Raw genomic sequence first — 21,728 nt, 5'->3', positions numbered from 1 at the left:
GAGGGCAATTAGACTTAGATCTATATCTGGACTTAGATGAGCTCTGAGTAATGTTGGTGGGAGGTGGACAGGGCACAGGTCTGTCGGAGGCCTCCTGCTTACACTCAGGAGCAGACTGCATGGAGATTTTGACTTGCTTATATTTATTTGCATCTGTTTTTACATTTTTTGAGATGTATTTATTTTTATTTTATGTGTATGGGTGTTGTTTTGTATGCATATCTGTGCACCATGCATGTGCATTGCCCATGGAAGCTGGAAGACAATGTTAGAAACCCTGGAACTGGAGTAACAGGTGGTTGTGAACTCCCATGTGGGTGCTGGGAATTGAACCCGAATCCTCTGAAAGGGAAGTTACTGACCTTAACTGCTGAGCTTTCTTTCTAGCCCCATCATGTGGTTTTTCACTTTTTTTATAAATAGTTCCCCTTTGTGTCATTTCATGCTTCTGAATTTTCTATAGCAGAAACATTTCATTAACTTCTTAAAGAAAACCACTATATTGTCTATTGATAATCATTTCACCTTTTTGTTATTTAATAATATAAGTTTTATTGTTCATATAAAATAAATAATAAACAATTTATGACATGTATTTGTTGATTAAAAATCCAATGAACTGTAGGCTTGGTGGCCCACACCTTTAATCCCAGTACTTGGGAAGCAGAGGCAGGAGGATCTCTGTGAGTCTGAGGCCAGCCTGGTGTACAAAGCAAGTTCCAGGACCAAGCTATGCAGAGAGACTATGTCTCAAAAAAAAAAAAAAAAAGGCAAAACAAAAAAGACAACAGTCATCTAGGAAGGATTTTCAAGTACAGGGAGAGAGAAATATAACAGCAATTGTCTTGAAATGTAACTGCAAATCTCAAACTCTATTTCCACATTCAAGGAACTAATGGCAGATGTTGCTGAATGTCAGCGTTATTGATACAAAAGCATAAAGGTAGCAGAGAATTGGCAGGTGTCATGGTGCATGTGGGTAAGGCCAGCACTAAAAGGTTGAGGCAGGAGGATTGGGATGAAATCTGGGAGAGTATGGGCTGCACACCATGCCTCAAAAAAAAAAAAAAAAAAAAAATCGAAGTCAAACCCAGCAGGCCAACAAAGAAACACAAATAGTACAGGATCAGGAAAAGGGACTGAGTCGGAGTCAGGAAAGCCCAGGCTTTGTCGTCTGTTACCTGTGAGCTTGTCTCTTTAGCAATGGCAAAGCGGAAAGATTATGAGACTACGTGAAACAGGCTTTGTGCTGAACGCACAGAACGTCTCCTGCCACTCTGTACGGACCTCTGAGAAATGGCTGCTTCCTTCCCTTCCTGTGCATTGGAGTCCAAACATTGTCAAGTGTGAAAAACATTGCTAAGTCTACGTACAGTATTCCCCAGTTTATGGCAGTATGGAGTTCACATTCCCATTTTTGTAATTTTAGAAAAAAACTGAATCTTCTTACAGAATAGAGCACATTGTTAGCAAACTTTTAATAACTTAGATACTTATACGTGTCCTGACATTTCTTACCCAAGAAATGAGCCAAAGTTAAAAGGCAATTCAAACCTATGAAAAGTTCAGAAATTCACAGGAAGCTGTGGCTTCATTTGATAGTGTGTAATCCTATAAAATGTGATTTTTATCAATCCCCAAATAATTTCCAAGTTGGAAATAAGGATAGCTTTCTGTTGCTAGTTCTTCCCTCGCCTCACCATTTCACATAACAATGACACCTAGTTTAATGAAGTAGCGTGCTTCCAGTGGCAAATGGTGGGTCAAAGTGTCACCCTTTCTCTCTTCTTCTAAGATATTTAAATGTATTTATCTATTTGTGTATGCGCGCATGTGTGTTGCAACGTGTCTCTGAGCTCCACAGGCACTCAATGGTACATGCATGCACACATGCACATACCAATAAATAAATAATTGTGTATGTGTGTAACAGGAAAAGAACGAAAAAAGAGACTCTAAGGAAAAGTTGCTCTTATATTTAAATTTTATGTATATAATTTATAATATATACATATATATTCAGCTAATTTATCTTATTTTGACCCCCTTTATAGAGTACTATACTACATTTGTGCTTGAAATTTCACTCTCACACAAACAGTCAAGCAACAAAACTAATCTTTGGTGTTTGTGACCGTCTTGGTCAACTCTATTGGATATGCCAGTTAGAAATTCTGGGTTATATTTTAAAACATAAGTAGAATGAGAAGGGAGTGAAAATTCAAAAGTTCAAACAATCATAACCTTAAAATTAAGGTACAGGAACAATACATTTTGTTTATTTGAACCTATAATACCAGTATTTTTAGAGGTGAGGTACTGACCTTCACATTGCTAGGCAGAGGAAGCATAAACTTTGGTGTCTGTGCATTAAGGTTAGTTCTGGCCTTGGAGTTAATGGGCACTATAATTAGAGCTGTATCAAATTTTATTAGGATTCCTCAGCTTCCCTGAAATTCTACACATTTCTATTTCCTTTCAGTTTATTTTTTTAAGTTCAAGAATTCTATCTAGCCAGGTGGTGGTGGTGCACGCCTTTAATCCCAGCACTTGGGAGGCAGAGCCAGGTGGATCTCTGTGAGTTCGAGGCCAGCCTGGGCTACCAAGTGAGTTCCAGGAGAGGTGCAAAGCTACACAGAGAAACCCTGTCTCGAAAAACCAAAAAAAAAAAAAAAAAAAAAAAAAAGAATTCTATGAAAAGCTGAATAAAATATTTTCATTTTAGATCAGTAAATCCCCAAAATGATCATTCCTCATTATATATTTCAAGTAAATTTTCATATAATTTTTAAATGACTTCTACATTCTTGATTGAGTTATTCATCTAAGAGATTTGGAGGTATATATATACATACATATATTAGTATCAAACAATTAAATGGAAAATGTGTAATACAGTTTTATTTCATTAGTGATTCAATAACAGCAAAGTCATATATAATGTGAGTTTTCTGAATAATGCCTCGGTCTCTTATGGAAAGTACTTTTCTTAGTTATTTTCCTGTTGCAGTGACAAAACACCATGACTAAGGTGACTTAAAGAAGAAAGCATTTAATTTGGAGGCCCAGGGTTCCAGAGGGCTAGAATCTATGACCATTCTGACAAGGAGCATGGCAGCAGGCAGGCAAGCCTGGCATTGGAGTAGCTGCTGACAGCTCATATTGTGGTCCAAACATGAGGCAGAAAAATAAAAAGCTAACAGGGAGTGGCCTGGGCTTTTGAAGCATCAAATTCCACTCCCAGTGGCACGCCTCCTCCAAAAATGCCACACCTCCTTAATCCTTCCCAAACAGTTCCACTGACTGCAGAACAAGTATTCAGACATATGAGACTATGGGGACCATTGTCATTTAAACCACCACAATACTGAAGCACAAGCCTCAGTGTCCCATATCTATTCGAGGAGTTTCATTGTGTGGTCTACAGATATAGAAAATTGTTTTCTACTGAACTTCTAAAGTCAGTCATTAAATAAGAAAGAAACAGAACTTTGGAAATTCAAGACTTCAGTTAAACTTCAGTTGAATCTTTGTGATATTAAAACCATCTTGTTTGTTATTTCACCCAGCCTCTCTATGTGTTCGTTCTTCAAATGAAAGGATTTAATTTATTTCGTGAGAGCCTCTTGTACAAACAGGAAGTATGTGGTCTTAGTGACGTTTGGGGTACAGGCTAGCATCATTTTAAGTGGCCATTTTAAGTACTAGAAGTGATTAGGAGTCAACACACTTGGCTCAAGTTCTGGGTTCACCATATCTTAGGTCTGTAACCTTGCAAAGTTTACTTTACTAAGTCTTGGTTTCCTTTACCTAAGTGAAGGCAAGGGCCTCTACATTACGTAGGTTATTAAAGGGTAGGAGGAAGTAATGGCTGCAGGGCATATAGCACATAAGACTACCCACTACAGCATTATTACTTCTGTGGATAGAAATAAGTTAGCACGTCATTGCTTGCATCCCAGATAGAGAAACCTAGTCTTAAGTCTTTTTGAAGTTAATGAATGACTCATAAAGATTCTTCTATTTTTCCAGAGAAGAAATTATTTCTTAAAAATAAAAGAAGAAATAAAACCTCAGAAAAATACCTCCAGAAACATATTTAAAGAGACCTGTGTGTGTGTGTGTGTGTGTGTGTGTGTTTGTAAAGTTAGAGGTTGTGCTTTGTAAAATCACCTTTAAATGTGTCTGAATTTGTGAGTGGATGCTGTTGCAAGCACCCTACAAAAGAGGAGCTGTGAAGCTATGTGCAAGTGGTTTTTTGAATGAGTGAGGGCAACATTTGATTGGCTGACTTACTTTAAGCCATATACTAAAACAAACTTGTTTATCTGACTCTATACTAACTAAGGGAACACCCCAATATCTATGTGCCTCTGGCATTCAGTTACAACTACGGATTTGTTTATTGTGTGTATCTGTGCATTTCCATTGTCATGTGTGGTAAGAAGACAAGAAACAAGCCTAGTGCCCTCACAGTGAGCACTAGGAGGAGGCCATTACCCTCTTTCTATTCATATGTGCAGGGACTGAATTCAGGGACAGGAATGAGCAGAGTGTGCATTTGAAAACTGCTGCTGTGTTGATTGGTTCTTATGCTATGTTTTCAACACAGCGACTATGAGCAAATAGCCACCATCAAAACCTGTTCACTGGATTTCTGTTGTTTAAAAGTTACCAATCCCTACATCATCACGTACAACAGCTCCCTGACACACCTACCACACTCAGAGCCCTGCTCCTATTAAACTTCATGGGTCTTTAAAGCTCCTTGGTTCTTCCATACATCATAAAGCAATCCCAGTTTAAAATACAGTAAGATGAGATTTGTTTTAGGAAAGAGGGAAGGAAGGAAGTGAATGGGGGAGGAAGGGAGGCATAAAAGTAAAAATAATAGATTCTGCATCTCTGACATGAGTACCACAGTAGGATAGCCAAGGATACTTCAGGTTATCTGGTTTATGCAGGAAAACGATGAATAGCCATGTGAAATCAGTGCAGAGAGCTACACTGTTTAGCAAAATGTTACCAGTCACAGCAAAGTTAAGATCTGGTGTTGACAGAATATTGCTGCCCCTAAAATTCTCTCTAGGACAGATCAGAAATACAGCTGAAGAAGATGCCTGCCCAGCATTGGCAGGAATAATAAACATGCTGTGTGCCCACCAGGTAATAAAAGAAAGAGAACAGAGATCAAGTGTGACACTTCCCCAGGTAATTTGCTTGTAGGAACATGCGCTGGCCACTGTCTGAGCTGCTGGGTAAAGGAAAGCCTGAAAGACTAAGAACTATTTGAGGATGGGGAGCTTCACCCTGTCACATAAGAAGTTAAAGATTGACCCTAAACTCTGTTGATGATTTATACTTCATAGTTTGTTAAAGGTCTTTATGTACTTTTCAGTGTTTCTTCATGAAGTGGTGGCTCTACAGAGAAAATGTTGACAAAGTTTTAAAGGAAGGGCAACCAGACTGCATTAGTGTCCGGGTGAGGCCATCACACCCATACCTGACATCAGTGGGGACATGCTTGACAACTGAAGCAGCAGCTGGGAACAGCCTTCATTTTTACCATCATATTGAAGTTGTTTGCAGCTTCCTTATGGAAAGGATGTTGTAGACATAAGTGATTTATAACAAGTAAGAAAGGATGGTTTAAAGGTCAAAAACATGATTTTATAACTTAAAAATTTAGTTTTATCATGGAAATTAATATTTAGAACCACTTATTTATTAGCTAATATTGAAAAAATATAAAATGTTTTGTGATTAATAGAAGCCAAGTAGTTTAGGAGATGTGAGTTGCCACAATTCACAAGTAATGAGCATGTAAATAATAATTTTTTTCCAAATCAAAACACCATGGAAATTTTCAATATTTTAGTTAAAATATAAAATACTTAAAACAAAATCCAAATTAATAAATAACTATTTATTTTATTATTAATAATTGTTAATTATTAATAACTATTATTATTAATAAGATTTCTGCTTTGAATCTAGGTGAAATACAAACTACTGGATTTACTTTCCAAAATAAAAAATAATAATAATGAGCATTTGACATCTGCCAATGAAGGCAAGTGATCTCTGATATATGCTAAATAAAGTAGGCTTAATTTCCCTGAACACCTTCAATTAAAGAGTTTTCCCCTGGTGATGAGATTAGAATCTATCTCTGGTGCATGAGCGGGCTTTTTGGAGCCCACTACCTATGATGGGACACCTCGTGTAGTCTTGAGGCAGGGGGAAGGAGCTGGACTTACCTCTACTGGATGTGCCTCCCCATGGGAGGCCTTGCCTTCTTGTGGGGGGTGGGTGAGGGGAGGGTTGGGAGGGGGAGGCTGGGGAGCAGGAGGAGGAAAGAGGGGGATCTTTGATTGGTGTGTAAAATGAATGGAAAATTTTTCTTAATAAAGAAAGAGTTTCCAGGCTTTGGCAGAAGGAAGCATGAATGTAGAAGCTGGCAGATTCAAAAGTTGAGATTAGTTGAGAGTTGGGCAAGCCCAGGTGGTCAGAGAGAAAGCTCATCAGCAGATGCAGATTCACAAGTGCACAGAGTAGGGTCTTGCACCAGTCATAGGGAATAATTAGCCTTAGGCTAAGCACAACGGGCCATCACAACAAACAGTGACGACAAGTATTGAAAGGAGTCCAAGTGAATTATTTTATAGGAATCCAAGTAAAAGAACCAAAGGATATCAGACTACCAAGAAGCAGGAAAACGCCCCATAACATGACACATAAATGAATTAATTGATACTGAGTGTTAACTGATGTTGGAATTGGCAGACAAGAAGGAATTTAAAATAATGACAGCTGAATTCCATGTTTTAACAATATTTAAAATGAATCAAACCCACAAATGAAAGTTGTGACATGTGACCTAAATTTAAGTTTAAACATATACTAAGTAAAATTAACAGTTTAGAAATAATGAAAGAAAAATCAGTCAACCTTAAAGCATAGTAGTAGTATAATTTTCTAAAACCAGAAGCAGAAAGAATAAAAATCAAAGAGATTGAGAGATATCAGTGAGTTGTAGGGAAAATGAAAGGAGGTGGGGTGTGTGTGTAATTGAGGTCTCAGAGACTCCTGTAAATGAGAGTGTGAATGAAGAAAAACCTCCCAGCTTGCTGAAATTATAAACCCACAAAACAACTAGTAATCCGCAAGCTGAAAAATAAAGGAACTATATAAGGACTGTCGTGATAAAATTGCTCAAAGTTGGTTGCAAGGAGAAAAACTTAAAAGCCACAAATACAGAAATAAAGATTTTATGTAAGAATTAAAGCTGATTTCCTTTAAGAAAAATGCAGACAAGGAGACAGTGTAGTTACTTGTTTAAGAACTGAAGGAGAAAAAGTTTGTTGACCATTATTGTGGTCACTAATATGACTATTATTATGGTCAACATAATAATTTGAAAGATGTTGCTTTCAAATGAAAGTTAAATAAAGATGTTTTCAAACATATAAGCCCCGGGAGGTATTGCCAGCAGTGTCGCGCTCTGGTGAAGACTGAAATCTCTCAGGTAGAAGACATGCTGCCAGATGGAATGTGAACTTGTACAAGCACATGAACAGCACCAGAGAGACTAATCAGAGGGTAAATGCAGAGGAAATTTTATTATCTAAGTATGTTTTAAAGATAATTGTGTCCAAACCAGGGTTGTAACAATGAAATGTGAGACTTGTGTGGTCTGTAAATATAAAGTGTCCGCTAATAATGACAGAGGTCAGAAAGTAAACTATTAACTAGACTACTGTTGGAACCTCATGCTGCTGGGGAAAGGCTGTCCTGTCAGCCAGTGGCCCTCATACACCAGTGTGAACCTCCTAGAGCAGTCTTAGTAAATCAAGAGCCTAACGCATCACAACAAAGAGATAGCTATCCAGCAGTGGAAGGTTGATTTAGTATTCATTGTAACTTACTACATTAGCAAACTAAAATAGGAAATAACAGCAATCTTTGACAAATTTAAATAACTATTCCAAGAACAAAATTCCCACTACAGCAAGGATGGGAGGGAATAATCTTGGTTGTTTTAAGAGAGAAATGTGTTTGGTGAGTTTCTGGTGTCTGTCTGCAGGCTTGATCACACCTGAGACTTCTCTCCTTGATTTTGACTGGTCACCATCTCGGCATGTCATCACACAGCCTTTTCTTAAGTGTGTGTGTCTGTGACCAGGATTTCCCTCTTCTTAGGAGAAAGACAATTTTCTGAGACATTACTGTTTTCTTCAAATAAGAATTGAAATTTGTGGGCCATCTGATCCTCTTATATTGAAGAAACATGGAGAACTGGAGTTTCTAGCCAAGTGGCTGAGCACTTGACCACTTTGTGTGTGTTGGGCATCCACAATGTTTGTTTGGTTGACATAAATAGCCATGAGTCCATGACAAAGCTGAAAAACTGCCTAGGAAAAGATGAGAAAGAAATTCTAGGTAAAATAAGGAAACACGAGGAAGCATGTTTGGAAACAGGAAGTGCACACAGGGTAAAGTGTTGCACTGGGCGGTGTGAGTTTAGAGGAAGATAGTAGGAAGGAAGCAGACAGGACTTAGGATCGTCTCTGGACAAGTCCTGGAGTCCTGCTCACAGAGCTAACCATTCTTCCCACGCCCCTCAGATTTGCCCTGTTCCGTTATAACCACTTATGACATTTTTATAATGTTATGCATGTAGCTGAATTTCATTATAGACAGCCTACTACAAGAAAGAACTACACTTGGCAGTTTATTACCTGCCTTTTGAAATGGGAGAATCTAGAAACCGCCACGATTAGTGCCGGCAGGTGGAATTAACTGCACCATCATAACTAAGTAGGTTTGGGACAGGAATTCATGAGAAGAGTAAGTCTCCACTGTAAAGAGGGTGAGGAAGGGAACATATCTCAAGGAGTAATAAGAATTGAGATAAACAGGAAACTCGATATTTATTATTAGATTTTATTTAGCAGCGTAGGAACACATATATTTCTATTCCCCCCATTGGCACAGCAGAGCTGTCATCCACCAGAAGAAACTGTTTTATTTCATTTTAAATCAATGATATAGAAGACACGATAGCAAGCTTTCTCAGACAGCCAGCTCCCAAAATCATGACATAGGGACTTGTTGTTAGCTATGAATGCTTGGCCTTAGTTTAGGCTTGTTTCTGGCCAGCTTTTTTTTTCTAACTTGTATTAACCTGTTTCTCTTTGCTTTGGGGATTTTACCTTCCTTCTGTATGTCCTATTTCCCTGCTTGCTCTGTGTCAGACTGGCCGAGGGCTGCCTGGCCCCGAGCGCTTCTCTCTTTCTCCCTTGTTCTCTCTCCAGCCTAGACTCCCCCTCTGACTTATTCTCTCTGCCCTCCAGCCCCGCCTACCCCTCTCTTGCCTAGCTATTGGCCAGTCAGCATTTTATTAGATCAGTCAGGTGCCTTAGGCAGGCAAGATAAAACAAATGCAATACGTCTTTACATAATTAAAGAAATGCAGCATAAACAAATGCAACACGCCTTTACATAATTAAAGAAATGCAGCATAAACAAATGCAACACGCATTTACATAATTAAAGAAATGCAGCATAAACAAATGCAACACACCTTTACATAGTTAAAGAAATGCAGCATAAACAAATGCAACACACCTTTACATAGTTAAAGAAATGCAGCATAAACAAATGCAACACACCTTTACATAATTAAAGAAATGCAGCATAAACAAATGCAACACACATTTACATAAAGTAGTATTCCATAACAAGACACTCTTCTAGGTGGTTGTATTTCCTTTGGTCTTCTGTTATGATGTGCATATGTTATAACAATAGAGAGATGAGAACAGCAATGGCCAGTATGCCGTTTGGCATTCTTTTCAGTTACCCTTAGGAACCTGTGGTAAGCCATGAATTAATACAAACGAGAATCAGTAGAATTTCAGCAGTTTGAGATGAGGCTTGTATCTGGCTCAGCTGTGCCAACAACATCATGCCATTTTAGGAAGACTTAAATTGTTGGTCTTAAAATATGAACACCAGATTCTGAATTCTACTTTGACTCTAAAACATGTTTAATCATCTGCAAACGTGTCAATTATCCCGCAGGACCCTCTTTTTTTTTTTTTTTTAATTTGTGATAAAAGCAGTATAACGTGACATCATTCATAGATAAGTTTTATGTGTATGCACATGAGATGATGGAACATGGAATCACGCCGGCACACGGTCACCTCTGGCACTGTGGGCACTCTTCTTGGCCAGCACAGTGCTCTAAGCGGAACAGGTATTCAGGTACAGCAAGGGTCAGCACATAAGGAACTGAGAACCTCTGGAGATCACTCCTTTTCCTTTACAGTGTTCCACTGAATTGGTCTCAAAGGGCAGCTATGAAAATAATCTTTAGCCTGGTGTCTCTTAGTGTGCTATGGAAAGAACAGTGCTAAGAGCCCATCTGTTCTTAGGCAACATAGTCTTAAGGTTCTGTGATATACTCATGCATGAAGATTATGTTTCATTTTACTTTGTTTCATTTCAGTATTTAAATAAATTAACTGGGTGTATACCTGTTCATATGACATGTAAGCTTTTGAAGTATTTTGAGCTCATCTTGGTTAAAAGTTGAGGCAGCTGATTTTTGTATTGCGGACTAATTTTCTTCCACATAGTGAGGAATAATTCTCAGTATTCATTAGAGGGCTGATTTAAATAGCTTTTATGGTTCACAACATTGTACTGATGTTCTTAGAATTTAGGGAGACAGATTCAAATCTAAAATATTTGAAGATAGTGTACCCTATGAATGGAATTAGAGGTGTTAAAACTATCTTTTGGAAGCAAGGGCACTTTTAAACAATAGCCTGCAATGATTTAATTGCTTCTAAGAAAAATATTAGGAAAACAGATTTTTATTAGCATAACACTTAGCAGTTACACACAATCTTAAAACTAAATATATATTCTCAGTTATAATTTGCATGGCTATTGTTCATAACAAACTGTTTAGGTTGAGTGAAGAAATTATCAAATTTTTACACAGTTCTACACCTTAGAGTTCAAGATTGTTGTAGGTATATTTATAAAGACTCTGTGGAAAAAGATGTCACTGTGCTTAAAAACAAAGACAAATTTTCAAAATGATTCTCACCGGTGGAGGTAGAGCTCATACAGATTTTGATTCTGAGGATTTTTTTGATGCTAAGTCTCTTTTTCAGGACCTAGAAGGTGTGCAATAAGGTTCTGTGGAATTTACAAGGTTAAATTTACAAAATATGGCTTTTGTAATTCGGATGCTACACAGAAGCTGAAGTCTAGGAAAATCTAAACGTGCTCTAAGAACGAGCTATACTGATTCAAAGACTACTGTGTACTGTGTGCTGTGTGCCAGCAAAGTGAGGTTGTTGCTTGTTTGGGGGGCACTTCTTTCTGCTCGATTATTAAAAAACAGTGCACAGTGAGTTTGTAGTTTCTACTTTATAAGCTGGCATCTGCTGGGTTTAATGGTGTATACTGAAGATGCCAAGCCCGGGACTAAATAAACAGAAAACTGAGTTAGGAATCTTCATTTTTACCAATAATTCTGAAATTGTAGCATAAAAAAAGGGCTGCACTTTACTTTCTGCCAACTTTACTCTTACTGTTGAGGAAATTAAGCACAGCATTTATTTGTTCAGATGTTATAGTTTTATATGGTTGCTCCAATCTTTTTCTAACAACATTTTCCATTATAAAATTTGATATAATAGTCTTATATGAGAAGAATACAAAATGATCTTCCGCTTGACTTGATCATTTATTCAACAAGTGTTTATTGAGTTCTACCAGGTGCCAGCTATCCGGTGTTTGAAATTCATTGATGAATCAAAGTATAAAAATTTCTGCCCTTGTACATTGTGTGTTCTAGTCAGTGAGATGATGATGATGATGACGATGATGATGATTTCACAGTATGATAGAAAGTGATGAGGATTCTTTTTATAAAAAGAATTAAAATTCAAAAGAGACAATAGAGATGTAGTTATGTAGTGTGGAAATAGTCATCTTTGATGTAAGGGCAACTTTGAACACAGGCTTCAAGGTGATACTAAAACCCCACCATTTGGGTAATTTTGAGACTTGAACTTTTGAACATACTTGAAGCCCATTTGTTTCGCATGTTGCTGCCTGGCAAGAGGTGGCAGTCGAGAGAGAAGTCAGAGGTTCTTCTTGCCCCCCTGTCGCACTGGCTGGGAATGGCATCTCCATGCTGCTTCCTCATCTCTCCCGTGAGGTAGTAAACGGCTCTCACAGCTTTGGTTCTGGTCTAGCAGTGACAAGAATGTGGTTTACTTCGAGAATTCGCTCTTGAGAGCCTTAGAGCAACACAGAACATAATGTTATATCTTTTATTGGTTCTTAGAAGTACAGAAGTTCACACACTGCCCCTGGAGCTTGGCTCCTACCTGAGTCTGGCAACAGGCCAACCTTGCCTTTGACTCACTCAATTATACATTCAGATGAGAAAGTGCCTTATTTTCTGGACAATCTTCATTAATCTTAAAATGACTTAAAAATAGAACTACCTCTTTTTTGCAGATTGTGTTCCTGGCTTCTGCATACACAAGTCCCCAGCTCAGCGAGGAGAGCTGTTCTGCTGTGGCTGCTGTGGCACATTACCTGTACCTGTGCCAGTTTAGCTGGATGCTTATTCAGGTTGGTTGCTCCCTCCCTCCCACACCACTGCTCCCCTGGGGTGACCTTGGGTGAAGCTGCTTGACTGCCTGATGTTGTCTAAACTGAAGCAGAAGTAATCCCAATAAAGCCACCCCAACTCTCCTCGGGTGTAAATGTAAGAATGTGTCTAGTGACTTTGCGACACCAGAGAGCCGGGTTTGGAAAAATGAGGCAGTCTAGTAGGACTGAAAACAAAAGCGTGGTGGAAGGAGAAGTTGGGATATGGTCCTGTAGAATAAGATCTTTGAGTTGATCTCCGGATCATCACAGAATGTGTTAAAGAAAGGGAACGGTGTGAGTAGATTTAGGTTTTAGAAAGATGCTCTTACTTGTGGTTAATTGGAGGTAGGAAAGAGTGGTGGGGGCTGCTAATTACTAGTGTTCACTGTGCCAGAGGATGGTGGAACTTTCCTACCAAACAGACCAGTGTCCGTAGAAACACAGTAAACAACGTTGGGTGTTTCTGTTTGACAATGCAGAATTTAGGGTGTAGATTGGTTGTCAGGAAGGCAGGAGATGGAAGTCCCTGTCTTCCCCATATCTGGCATGAGTAGTTAGTTGATAGAGAGTGGCCTCCTGTACTAAAGAGCAGTGAAGAGGCAAAGGAGTCTCCAATGATTAACAACAGTAGATGTGGCGGTGGTGTAGAGAGTGACAGAGGGCGATTCTTGGCGTAGACCTCTGGCTTTGTCCCTCTCTACACATCTCAATCAAATTTTTACCTCCCTCCAAGGTATGCTTCTGAATCTGCATAGGGGATGATCATTTTTAACTCATAGAATTAGTGCTTTATAGATCTTTCAGCACCTCCAATCATGGAAAAAATGTCATTTTCTCTAACATCTCTGTCAACTGGTTTAAAAATAAGTCAAAACCATAAACATAAAACAGAAATGTCTCCTGAAAGTTGGATAAATTTGTTAGATCTCTGATTGCAGGATTACTTTGGGGTTTGATCTAAGGTGAAGTTTTTGATACATGACTGCAGGAGGTTATCTGTCTGCCTGGACTGAGTCCGCAGTGCTGTGCTGAAGGTCTTTGTCCTTGTCCCTGACATATTCTGAGTTTCTGATTAATGACACAGATGAAAACGCAGGAAGCTGCTTATCAGATCTGAAGATGTGCAGAGATAACAGGATACTCACAACAGGAAGCTGTCTGTGTTAGACTACAGGAAGAACCGATACGAAAGCTGTTCTTATAGATTGCATACTGAAAAGACAATATCACTGATGAGATGTAATATAAATGGCTGAAAATTTCACTTCACAAACCCAGTGGCAATGTGAAGTATGACCAGAGTACCACACAGCCCTCGGTTACACGAGTAACAGTCTGAAGGCAACCATGGCTGCATTATAGTCTATAATGTAGTCTGTGTTCCTATTCATCCTAGGGACACAGACTACATTCACAGTTCACATACTAGCATGTGGGCAATCAGAAGGTAGTCTCTTAGACAGGTTTGGGAGGATGCTTCTGTCTTCGATCTCAGGAGAGATGCTGCAGGAGAGAAAGCCTGGGGTCTGAATTTGGCAGAACCAGAACAAACAGATCAAATATTAGGAAATGAAAACGTCGTTCAAGTTAAGAACGTTCACAACCGTACTGTGGGAGCTGAGGAGACTTTTCTAGACGCATAGTGAATCAGCGAAGCATATTCAAATGGAGAAATGACTTCCACATGTACTTCAGGTAGAGTCCCTGCTTTGGGGGTACTAAACGAGATGCTGTATAAGACTTAACCAAAGTTCATGGGAATCAGTTTATTCCTCGCCTGTGTTTCTGGTCAGCAAGGAAATCTGATTGTGGCTGGTGCATATTTAGCAGACGAATTATGCTTCTGTGGGGCTCATGGTTTAGGAAAACGGTTGCAACTGGAAGTGAAATGTAATGCATTTCAGATGGTGCACCACACATCCTTCATGGTTTGTGGTGTAACCACAAGGGGAAAATCCAATAATTTCTGAATTTTCGGTAGGTTACTTTTAATAACTTATTTTATGGTCAGACGTCATTTTACCAACCTGTACTTTCCATTTATAAAATGCTGTGTACTAAAACCATTTTTTAAAATCTGAATCTGTCTTAAAAACCACTGTGTAGTAAGATAGGCTAGTATTAGTCCAATCCTGTGAGTCAAATTTGATTAAAAACTTGAAAGAGCACAAACACAGTGTACAGCCATCCATGCAGGCAAAACGCTGATGCACATAAAATAAAATAAAGTGAAAATTTTTAAAAAGTCTTGAAAGAATGTTAACACTCTGATGAGTCTATTTCACATTTTTTATCAGCACAGGAGAGAATTGGATGCTATATATGAGTAACGTGATGGCAACGAGCTAGTCATGAATCTCTAGTCACTGGGTTAAGAGCAGCAGAGTTATCGGGGTGGGCTGGCAAGATGGCTCAGTGGGAGAAGTGCTTGCTGTCAAGACCAGTTCGATCCCTGGGACCCACACGCTGGAGGGAAAGAAATGCCTCTAACAAGTTGTTCTCTGACCTCAACGCATGTATGCCCTCATCCATGCACACATCAATACACACATCAATGAAGATAATAAAAACATGACCCTCAAACAAACGTATTAAAATCATGGACTGGTGTTTATTTTATTTGCATCGAATTTTCAGTATCAGGATAAACATACTTAAACGACCTGGCTTTACTTTTCTGTCACATGTTTTCAACACCCTATGGTAAAATTAGATTACATTTAGACAGCCAGGAGAAACATCTCATTGATGAACAAGTTATATAACCTTGTTGAGCCTAGCTTGCAGATCAGGTTACAGTTACACCATCTTTGAAAACTGTGAAAATATAAAACCAATTAATCCCTGTAGGAAGTCGGCCCTGTACCCAGCTCAGAGTGCACAGCATGCACGTTCACTTATCATACTGGTGAGGCCAACATGCATGGCTACAATAGCAGAGATCTTGAACTATATTCATTATTCTACTTTTTCAATATAATCCATTTCATTTTTGGAAAAGGGGAATGTGTTTGAATTTGGGAATAGGCTGATTTTAAGAGACACACACACCAGCCTGAGCTCTTTGTGAGAGTGCAAACCTCCTCAGCTCCGTGGCCCCCTTCCCTCTCCAGGCTTCCCTTTCTCTCACTGGGAAGTTACACAGCACATGGCGGGAATGTAACAACAGCAAAGTTTGCTTATTTGAAACAAACAACCCAGAGATTCCGTGTTTGGCCAAGGCTAATTGCCCTGCCCTTCTGTTTGTTCTTGATGTACGATCACTCAGTGTGAATGCTGAAATCATTTCCCACTTCCTTAAGACACCAGGGTCATGTTTACACTAAGTTACAGTGACAGTGAAGAATTAAAATGCTGGACTGTCTTTCCTCTGGGTTGCTGGCTAGTTGTTTTGATTTCCTTTCATTTTAGAGATAGCATATGCTAATATTACAAAACAAAAGCACTTCAGAGTGACGTCAAATCAATTGTACATCTCTCTCTTGCTATTTTGTATATTTGCCATTTTTTGCCATTTATCCACAATGCCATTCTCAAAGGTAAACATTGCTAATGGTTTCCTGTGTATGCCTGCACAAATACCCCATGAGTAGACAAATATTTATAAATCTATAAACAAACACACATGTGCATCCTTGTGATTGTATATACTTTTTATATATGTATATATTTATGTTTGGAAATCTTTTACAATGTTCAACTGCACTCTTTTCTATGCTACAATATAGTTATTCTGCAATTTATTTTGTAGTCTCTAAATAATTCTGGTTAGTTTTTTATTATAAACAATATTTGTTTGCTTAGAGAGTATCCATAGAATTCCTAAATATTATGCCTTTATTATGTATGGTCACACAAGACATGCTTCCAATTGGATTACCAGATCATGTGTTAATTGAAGAACTATAATGTAAACTGTGATTGTTTGCAATATCCATATAGAGTAGAGGCAAATGGAAATGTAACTTTGCTTTTGTATTCATTTGGCTCTGTTTTCTGATCATTCTCATTGCCATGTTAGATCACTGTAGAGCAATCTGCTTTAGTCACAGAAGACATGAGAGTCTTGTATTGTCTCTACAATCTGTTCCTCTCATTCCTAAGGTCACAGCTTAATCAAAGTCAATGTTTTAATTTGAAAGTAAAGTTTCTTTGATGAATATATTCTTACGTTGGTAGAATAGGCTAAAATCACTTAAACATATGCTTGAACATTTATATCTTGTGCCTTAAGTTCTCCAAATAGCCTGACTATGGAGAAACAAACTTACAAGCTCTTTATCCCTTCATAGAGAATGCTGGAGCATGACAACAGGAAGGGGATGCTAAAATTAGCCATGCTTTTCCTTTGTCATTGATTTAATTTGACAAGACTTCAAAAAGATTGAAGACAACACACTGATAATTACCAAGATAAAAATGACATACCCAGGAAATACTGAATTATCAAGCCTCAAAAAGCCTTGCAATTCTTTTAATGCAATAAATAATAAGAAAAGGGAAGGAGAAGGACATGTAGGAACATTTCTTAGATTTGCATCTAAAATGAATGATTAAGAACATATGGTGATGGATAGAATTAGTAGCTTGTGTGATTTCTGCTTAAATGCACTGCTATATATCAGTTTAGTGATTTTGGTGAAACAATTAATAATCAAGTATTATACAACAGCCTGGATATCATCTTTGTTCAGATGAAATTTATGGAGTTCAAATAGCCTATTTAGCCTAAAATAAATGGTATTTCTCCTTTATATTTTACTAGTATACTAACTGTTACATGAAGATGTAGTAATGAACTGGTGAATTTGTGTTTATAGACTGTATAAAACCATAGTTCTGATCTATGATAACTAAAACAACAAGATGTGTGTTTGACTTTCTTATGTAGATACTTGTAGTAATGTAACCAATGTGCTTACAGATAACAGTCTTTAACTTATTCTCATGTCGACTTTATCTAGGTAGTTTCTTTGTACTTTAAATGGAATCAGTTTACAATTTTCTAGTCCCAGTTACTAACTCTGGAAATGTAGTTTTTATGTGTCTGTTTCCTTCCTCCTGTAAGAGGAGTGAAGACAGAGACAGAGACAGAGACAGAGACAGAGACAGAGAGTACTAAAATAATACAGCACAAAACTTGCTTGGATTAAATTAGACTGATGTTCATTAACTCCTGAGGTCTACATTTATTATTCAATAAATATTGTTTAAATTCATGTTTTGCATTTAATATTTTTAAGTTTTCACTAGTTGTGTTCATCTTAAAAGGAGTTCGATTAAATAAAATCAAGTCTTCTAAAATTCCTTCTGAAACAAGGTTTTAAAGTATACACACACGTTACTTTGGAAGACAGAAGTAAACCAAGTTAAATGGATTGAAACAGTTTGAATCATGATAATGGTTCGTATGTAGGATCCCTGCCTCAGCCAAAGCTGGGAGTGCAGTTTGTCTGTCCACCCTTCCCTGCAGTCACACTTTCTCTCTAGACAGCTGCTACATCTCATAACTCCCCTTATTTCCATGGACACCTTAGATGATCCTGGGATTACAAGGTGATTCAGTGAAAGAAATTGGTCCAGACTGGTCCAGACTTCCATCCCTCACCGAACCAGCTGTGACCAGCTGAACAGGGTTGTATGATGTGATACATGGAGCTGCTGAGTCAATACTGTGTATGGTTGGGGGAGGTGAGAGGCAGGGCTTAGGAAAGAGAGTTCATGACCTAGGCATGCATCTCAAAATATGCCTACCTAAATACATTTAAGTAAAATTTAAAGTAAGTGTGACTCTAATGTCATGCCCTCAATACCAGTACTTGGGAGGTAGAGGCAGGAGGATGAGGAATCCATGACCATCTTTGGCTGTGTAGCAGGTTTGAGGTCAGCCTGCACTACACTAGACCCTACTTCCAAAAGCCTTCCAGTAGGGGCTGGAGAGATGGTCATGTGGTTAAGGGTATCTGTTGCTCTTGCAAGAGGAGCAGAGTTCAGATCTCAGGACCCAGTAACTCCAGCTTCAGAGGATTGAATGCTCTCTCATGGCCTCAGCAGGCGCATATACACATATGCATAACTAGAAATAAAATGATCATTTAAAACCTTTCATATAAAGAAAGAGAGAGAAAGAAGGAAGGGAGAGACAGACAGAAAGAAGAAAGAAAGGAAGGAAGGAAGGAAGGAAGGAAGGAAGGAAGGAAGGAAGGAAGGAAGGAAGGAAGGAAGGAAGGAAAAGAAAAAATAAATTCAGGAAAACTTGAATGAGTTAGAGAAAATTTTACATGTGGACCACATGGTAGTCTACAATAATTAAAATATTTTAAATAGTATTTCCATTCTATAATGTCAAAAATGGTACATAATGAGAAATGCTTTCTTCATAGTATATTTTCAGTGGTTAGATCCTGTTAGGAAGACATTTGCATTTTTAAAAACTGGCAAAAGATTATGACATGGAGGTAGCATGAGAACCAAGCGACACTGTTGAAGTTCTGCATGGATGAACCTAGAAATCACCTCATCCTCTCACTTTTCTCTTAGATAAGACTGTGGCAAATGTCTAGCAGCGACTGATATGTTACTGGGAGATTCAGTTATCCTAGCTGAGAATCACCATCTGTATGAAAGCAGACATTAGAGAAAACCCCCAAACTTTACCATGCTGAATCACCGTAGAAGTCACTCACTAATGGCCCTCCATCCGGACAGACGTCCCTTCTGCATTGCTGGTTTATCTCACTATACAGATGTGCATAGATACACTCTTTATTAAAGTGTATCTTACATAACTAGTGCATCTGTAGTGATCTTTAGTATGGGTGACTTTTCATCCTCTAATAGCCAGCATTGACTACTTCAGCATCCAGTACTCAGCAGTCTGCTGGTTTGAGTCTACACCCTAAGAAAAGTGTAGAAAAGGAGGTGGGGGGTACTAACACAACAAGCTTTGACCTTAATTGCTTTTAAAGAGGAGTTAGAACAAATTTGCATAAGCAACAATTCAAAACATGCTTTATAATTACAGATATATGCAGATGTGCATAAAGATAAGGAAATAAATTCAAAGACAAAAATCTCCAAGGAACCAAATATTTTTATTCTTCCCAAGTTTAGCCTAGTATAATCCCTCAAGGCTGAAATGGTCTAGATAGGATCTTGCTCAGAAGCCTCAGTAAACAGCATCTAAAAACCTTCCCACAAACATTAGACACACTTATTTTCCACTCAAGAGGGCTTACACTGCATCATTATGACTTTGGGGCATAAGTTATTGATTCTTTCCCACATCCTTCTAGGAGATTTGAGGAATCTGATCACATTTTCCAGTGGTAAATACGTGTGTGCTCAGCACTTTGCATGTACTATCCCTTACTTCATCTTTCTAATAACCATGTATGTATGCATAAGGAGATAGACTGTGCAAATGCTGTTACTTTCCAAGTTGGTCCTCCTCATGGAACATGACTGTGAGTGAAATTTGTTTATACCCACACTCCACCATATTAACTTGAGGAGGATGAGTTTTGCAGGAAGTAGATATTATGGGATGATGGGACAGCAGTGTCATTACTATACCAAGTGACAACTGAGGCATTTGGGGAAAGAAAATGATAGAAGACAGAATATATAACTTCTAGATTTGGCTTTAACACAAGCTTGATTTTGTATTTGGGACCAATAATAATATTTACATGCTTTGTTTTCCTTATTCCAGCTATTCAGTCTGCTCCTCCATCCTCCTAACTCAAGGCACATGTCCCTTGTATACTTTCATCCTGAGAACTAGAAGATACATGACAATGGTTTGAATATAAAATAAACGTTTCTGTTACTCATTTGGTGCCCCCTTGTTAGAATCTGTGATTCAAAATAGTAAATGTCATCCCATCGCTTTGACTGATATGTCCTTAGTGGCTAGCCTGATCTCTGATACTAAGTACTTGGTAAGTACTAGTCAAGTGAATGAACAAGAAAGTACATACAGACAAAGCAAAACAGACCACAGTCTTTCTCGATTGTGGTCTTTTTCTCCAGTCATTGTGTGTTTGAATCAGTAGTCCCCTCCCACATGGACACACAGTTGAGATGGAGCCTGGCCCTCCCGTCTATTAGGCGCTCCTATATAAAAACTGTCAAAATCCATGAAAGCCCAGACACATTTATTTCTTTACCCTCATCATGAATTTGTTCATGTGGGAGGTGGTTTGGATGGGGAGTGTGTGTTTTCAGAGGAGTATTTGCAGACACTCTCAGAAGATTGTAACAAAGTTTAAGGCAGAACAGAATAAGGAAAAGAAAAAGGCCTTTGAACTAAATAGTTGCTCACATTCCCAGAGTTTTAAAAATGTCCCAGATTTCTTGAGTAACTGAAATAATGGAATATTTTAGATAAAAAAAAAAATCAACTCAACCTGTGTTTTTTAAGCTGGTCTTCACTTTTGTTACTGGGTAACTCTGTTTGTCTATACCAGCAGAGTGTATGTCTTGTACCATTAACCCAGAGCCTGCTTACACCAGCAGAGTGTGTGTCTTGTACCATTAACCCAGAGCCTGCTCATGTTGCTTCCTTCTCTAGTCTGTGAACTTCTGGTACGTGCTGGTGATGAGTGATGAACACACCGAGAGGCGATACCTGCTCTTTTGCCTTCTGAGCTGGGGGCTGCCATCTTTCGTGGTGATTCTCCTCATAGTTATCCTGAGAGGAATCTATCATCAGAACATGCCACAGGTCTATGGACTCATTCATGGTGACTTGTGAGTATATCCAGGCAACACGCTGCTGCTGTCTTCGTTTTTTTGAACTTTCACTGGTAGCTTTACTGGTAGATGGTGGACATGGCCTGAAAGAGGGGTATAAATGCAGGCATTTTGGGAGACCTTTGCTTTCCTGGTGCACTTTCTAAAGCTGTCCTTTATAAAACTCATTGCCTCTAGAGCAGCAAAGCTTTCTCTGATGAGAGGCATTAAGTAGCCAACAGTAGGTTATATTTTAGCCTAACAGTTTCTCCAAATTAGACAAATAGTAATATGTGACAAAT

General features: G+C 38.5%; 1 protein-coding gene across 1 annotated transcript in view; it reads left to right on the top strand.

Moving 5' to 3' along the window:
* The window catches only part of Adgrv1 (adhesion G protein-coupled receptor V1), a 541,812-nt gene that overhangs the window by 362,039 nt on the left and 158,045 nt on the right, over positions 1-21,728 (top strand). The window contains exons 84-85 of the mRNA XM_076552019.1: positions 12,553-12,669; positions 21,266-21,444. Coding sequence (XP_076408134.1) covers positions 12,553-12,669; positions 21,266-21,444 — 296 coding nt within the window. The remainder of the gene's footprint in view (positions 1-12,552; positions 12,670-21,265; positions 21,445-21,728) is intronic.

Source organism: Peromyscus maniculatus, chromosome 15 (assembly GCF_049852395.1).
Source record: "Peromyscus maniculatus bairdii isolate BWxNUB_F1_BW_parent chromosome 15, HU_Pman_BW_mat_3.1, whole genome shotgun sequence".
NCBI classification, from domain to species: Eukaryota; Metazoa; Chordata; class Mammalia; order Rodentia; family Cricetidae; genus Peromyscus; species Peromyscus maniculatus.
Note: the sequence above shows the minus strand (reverse complement) of the source record. Positions and strands in the feature narration are given on the sequence as shown.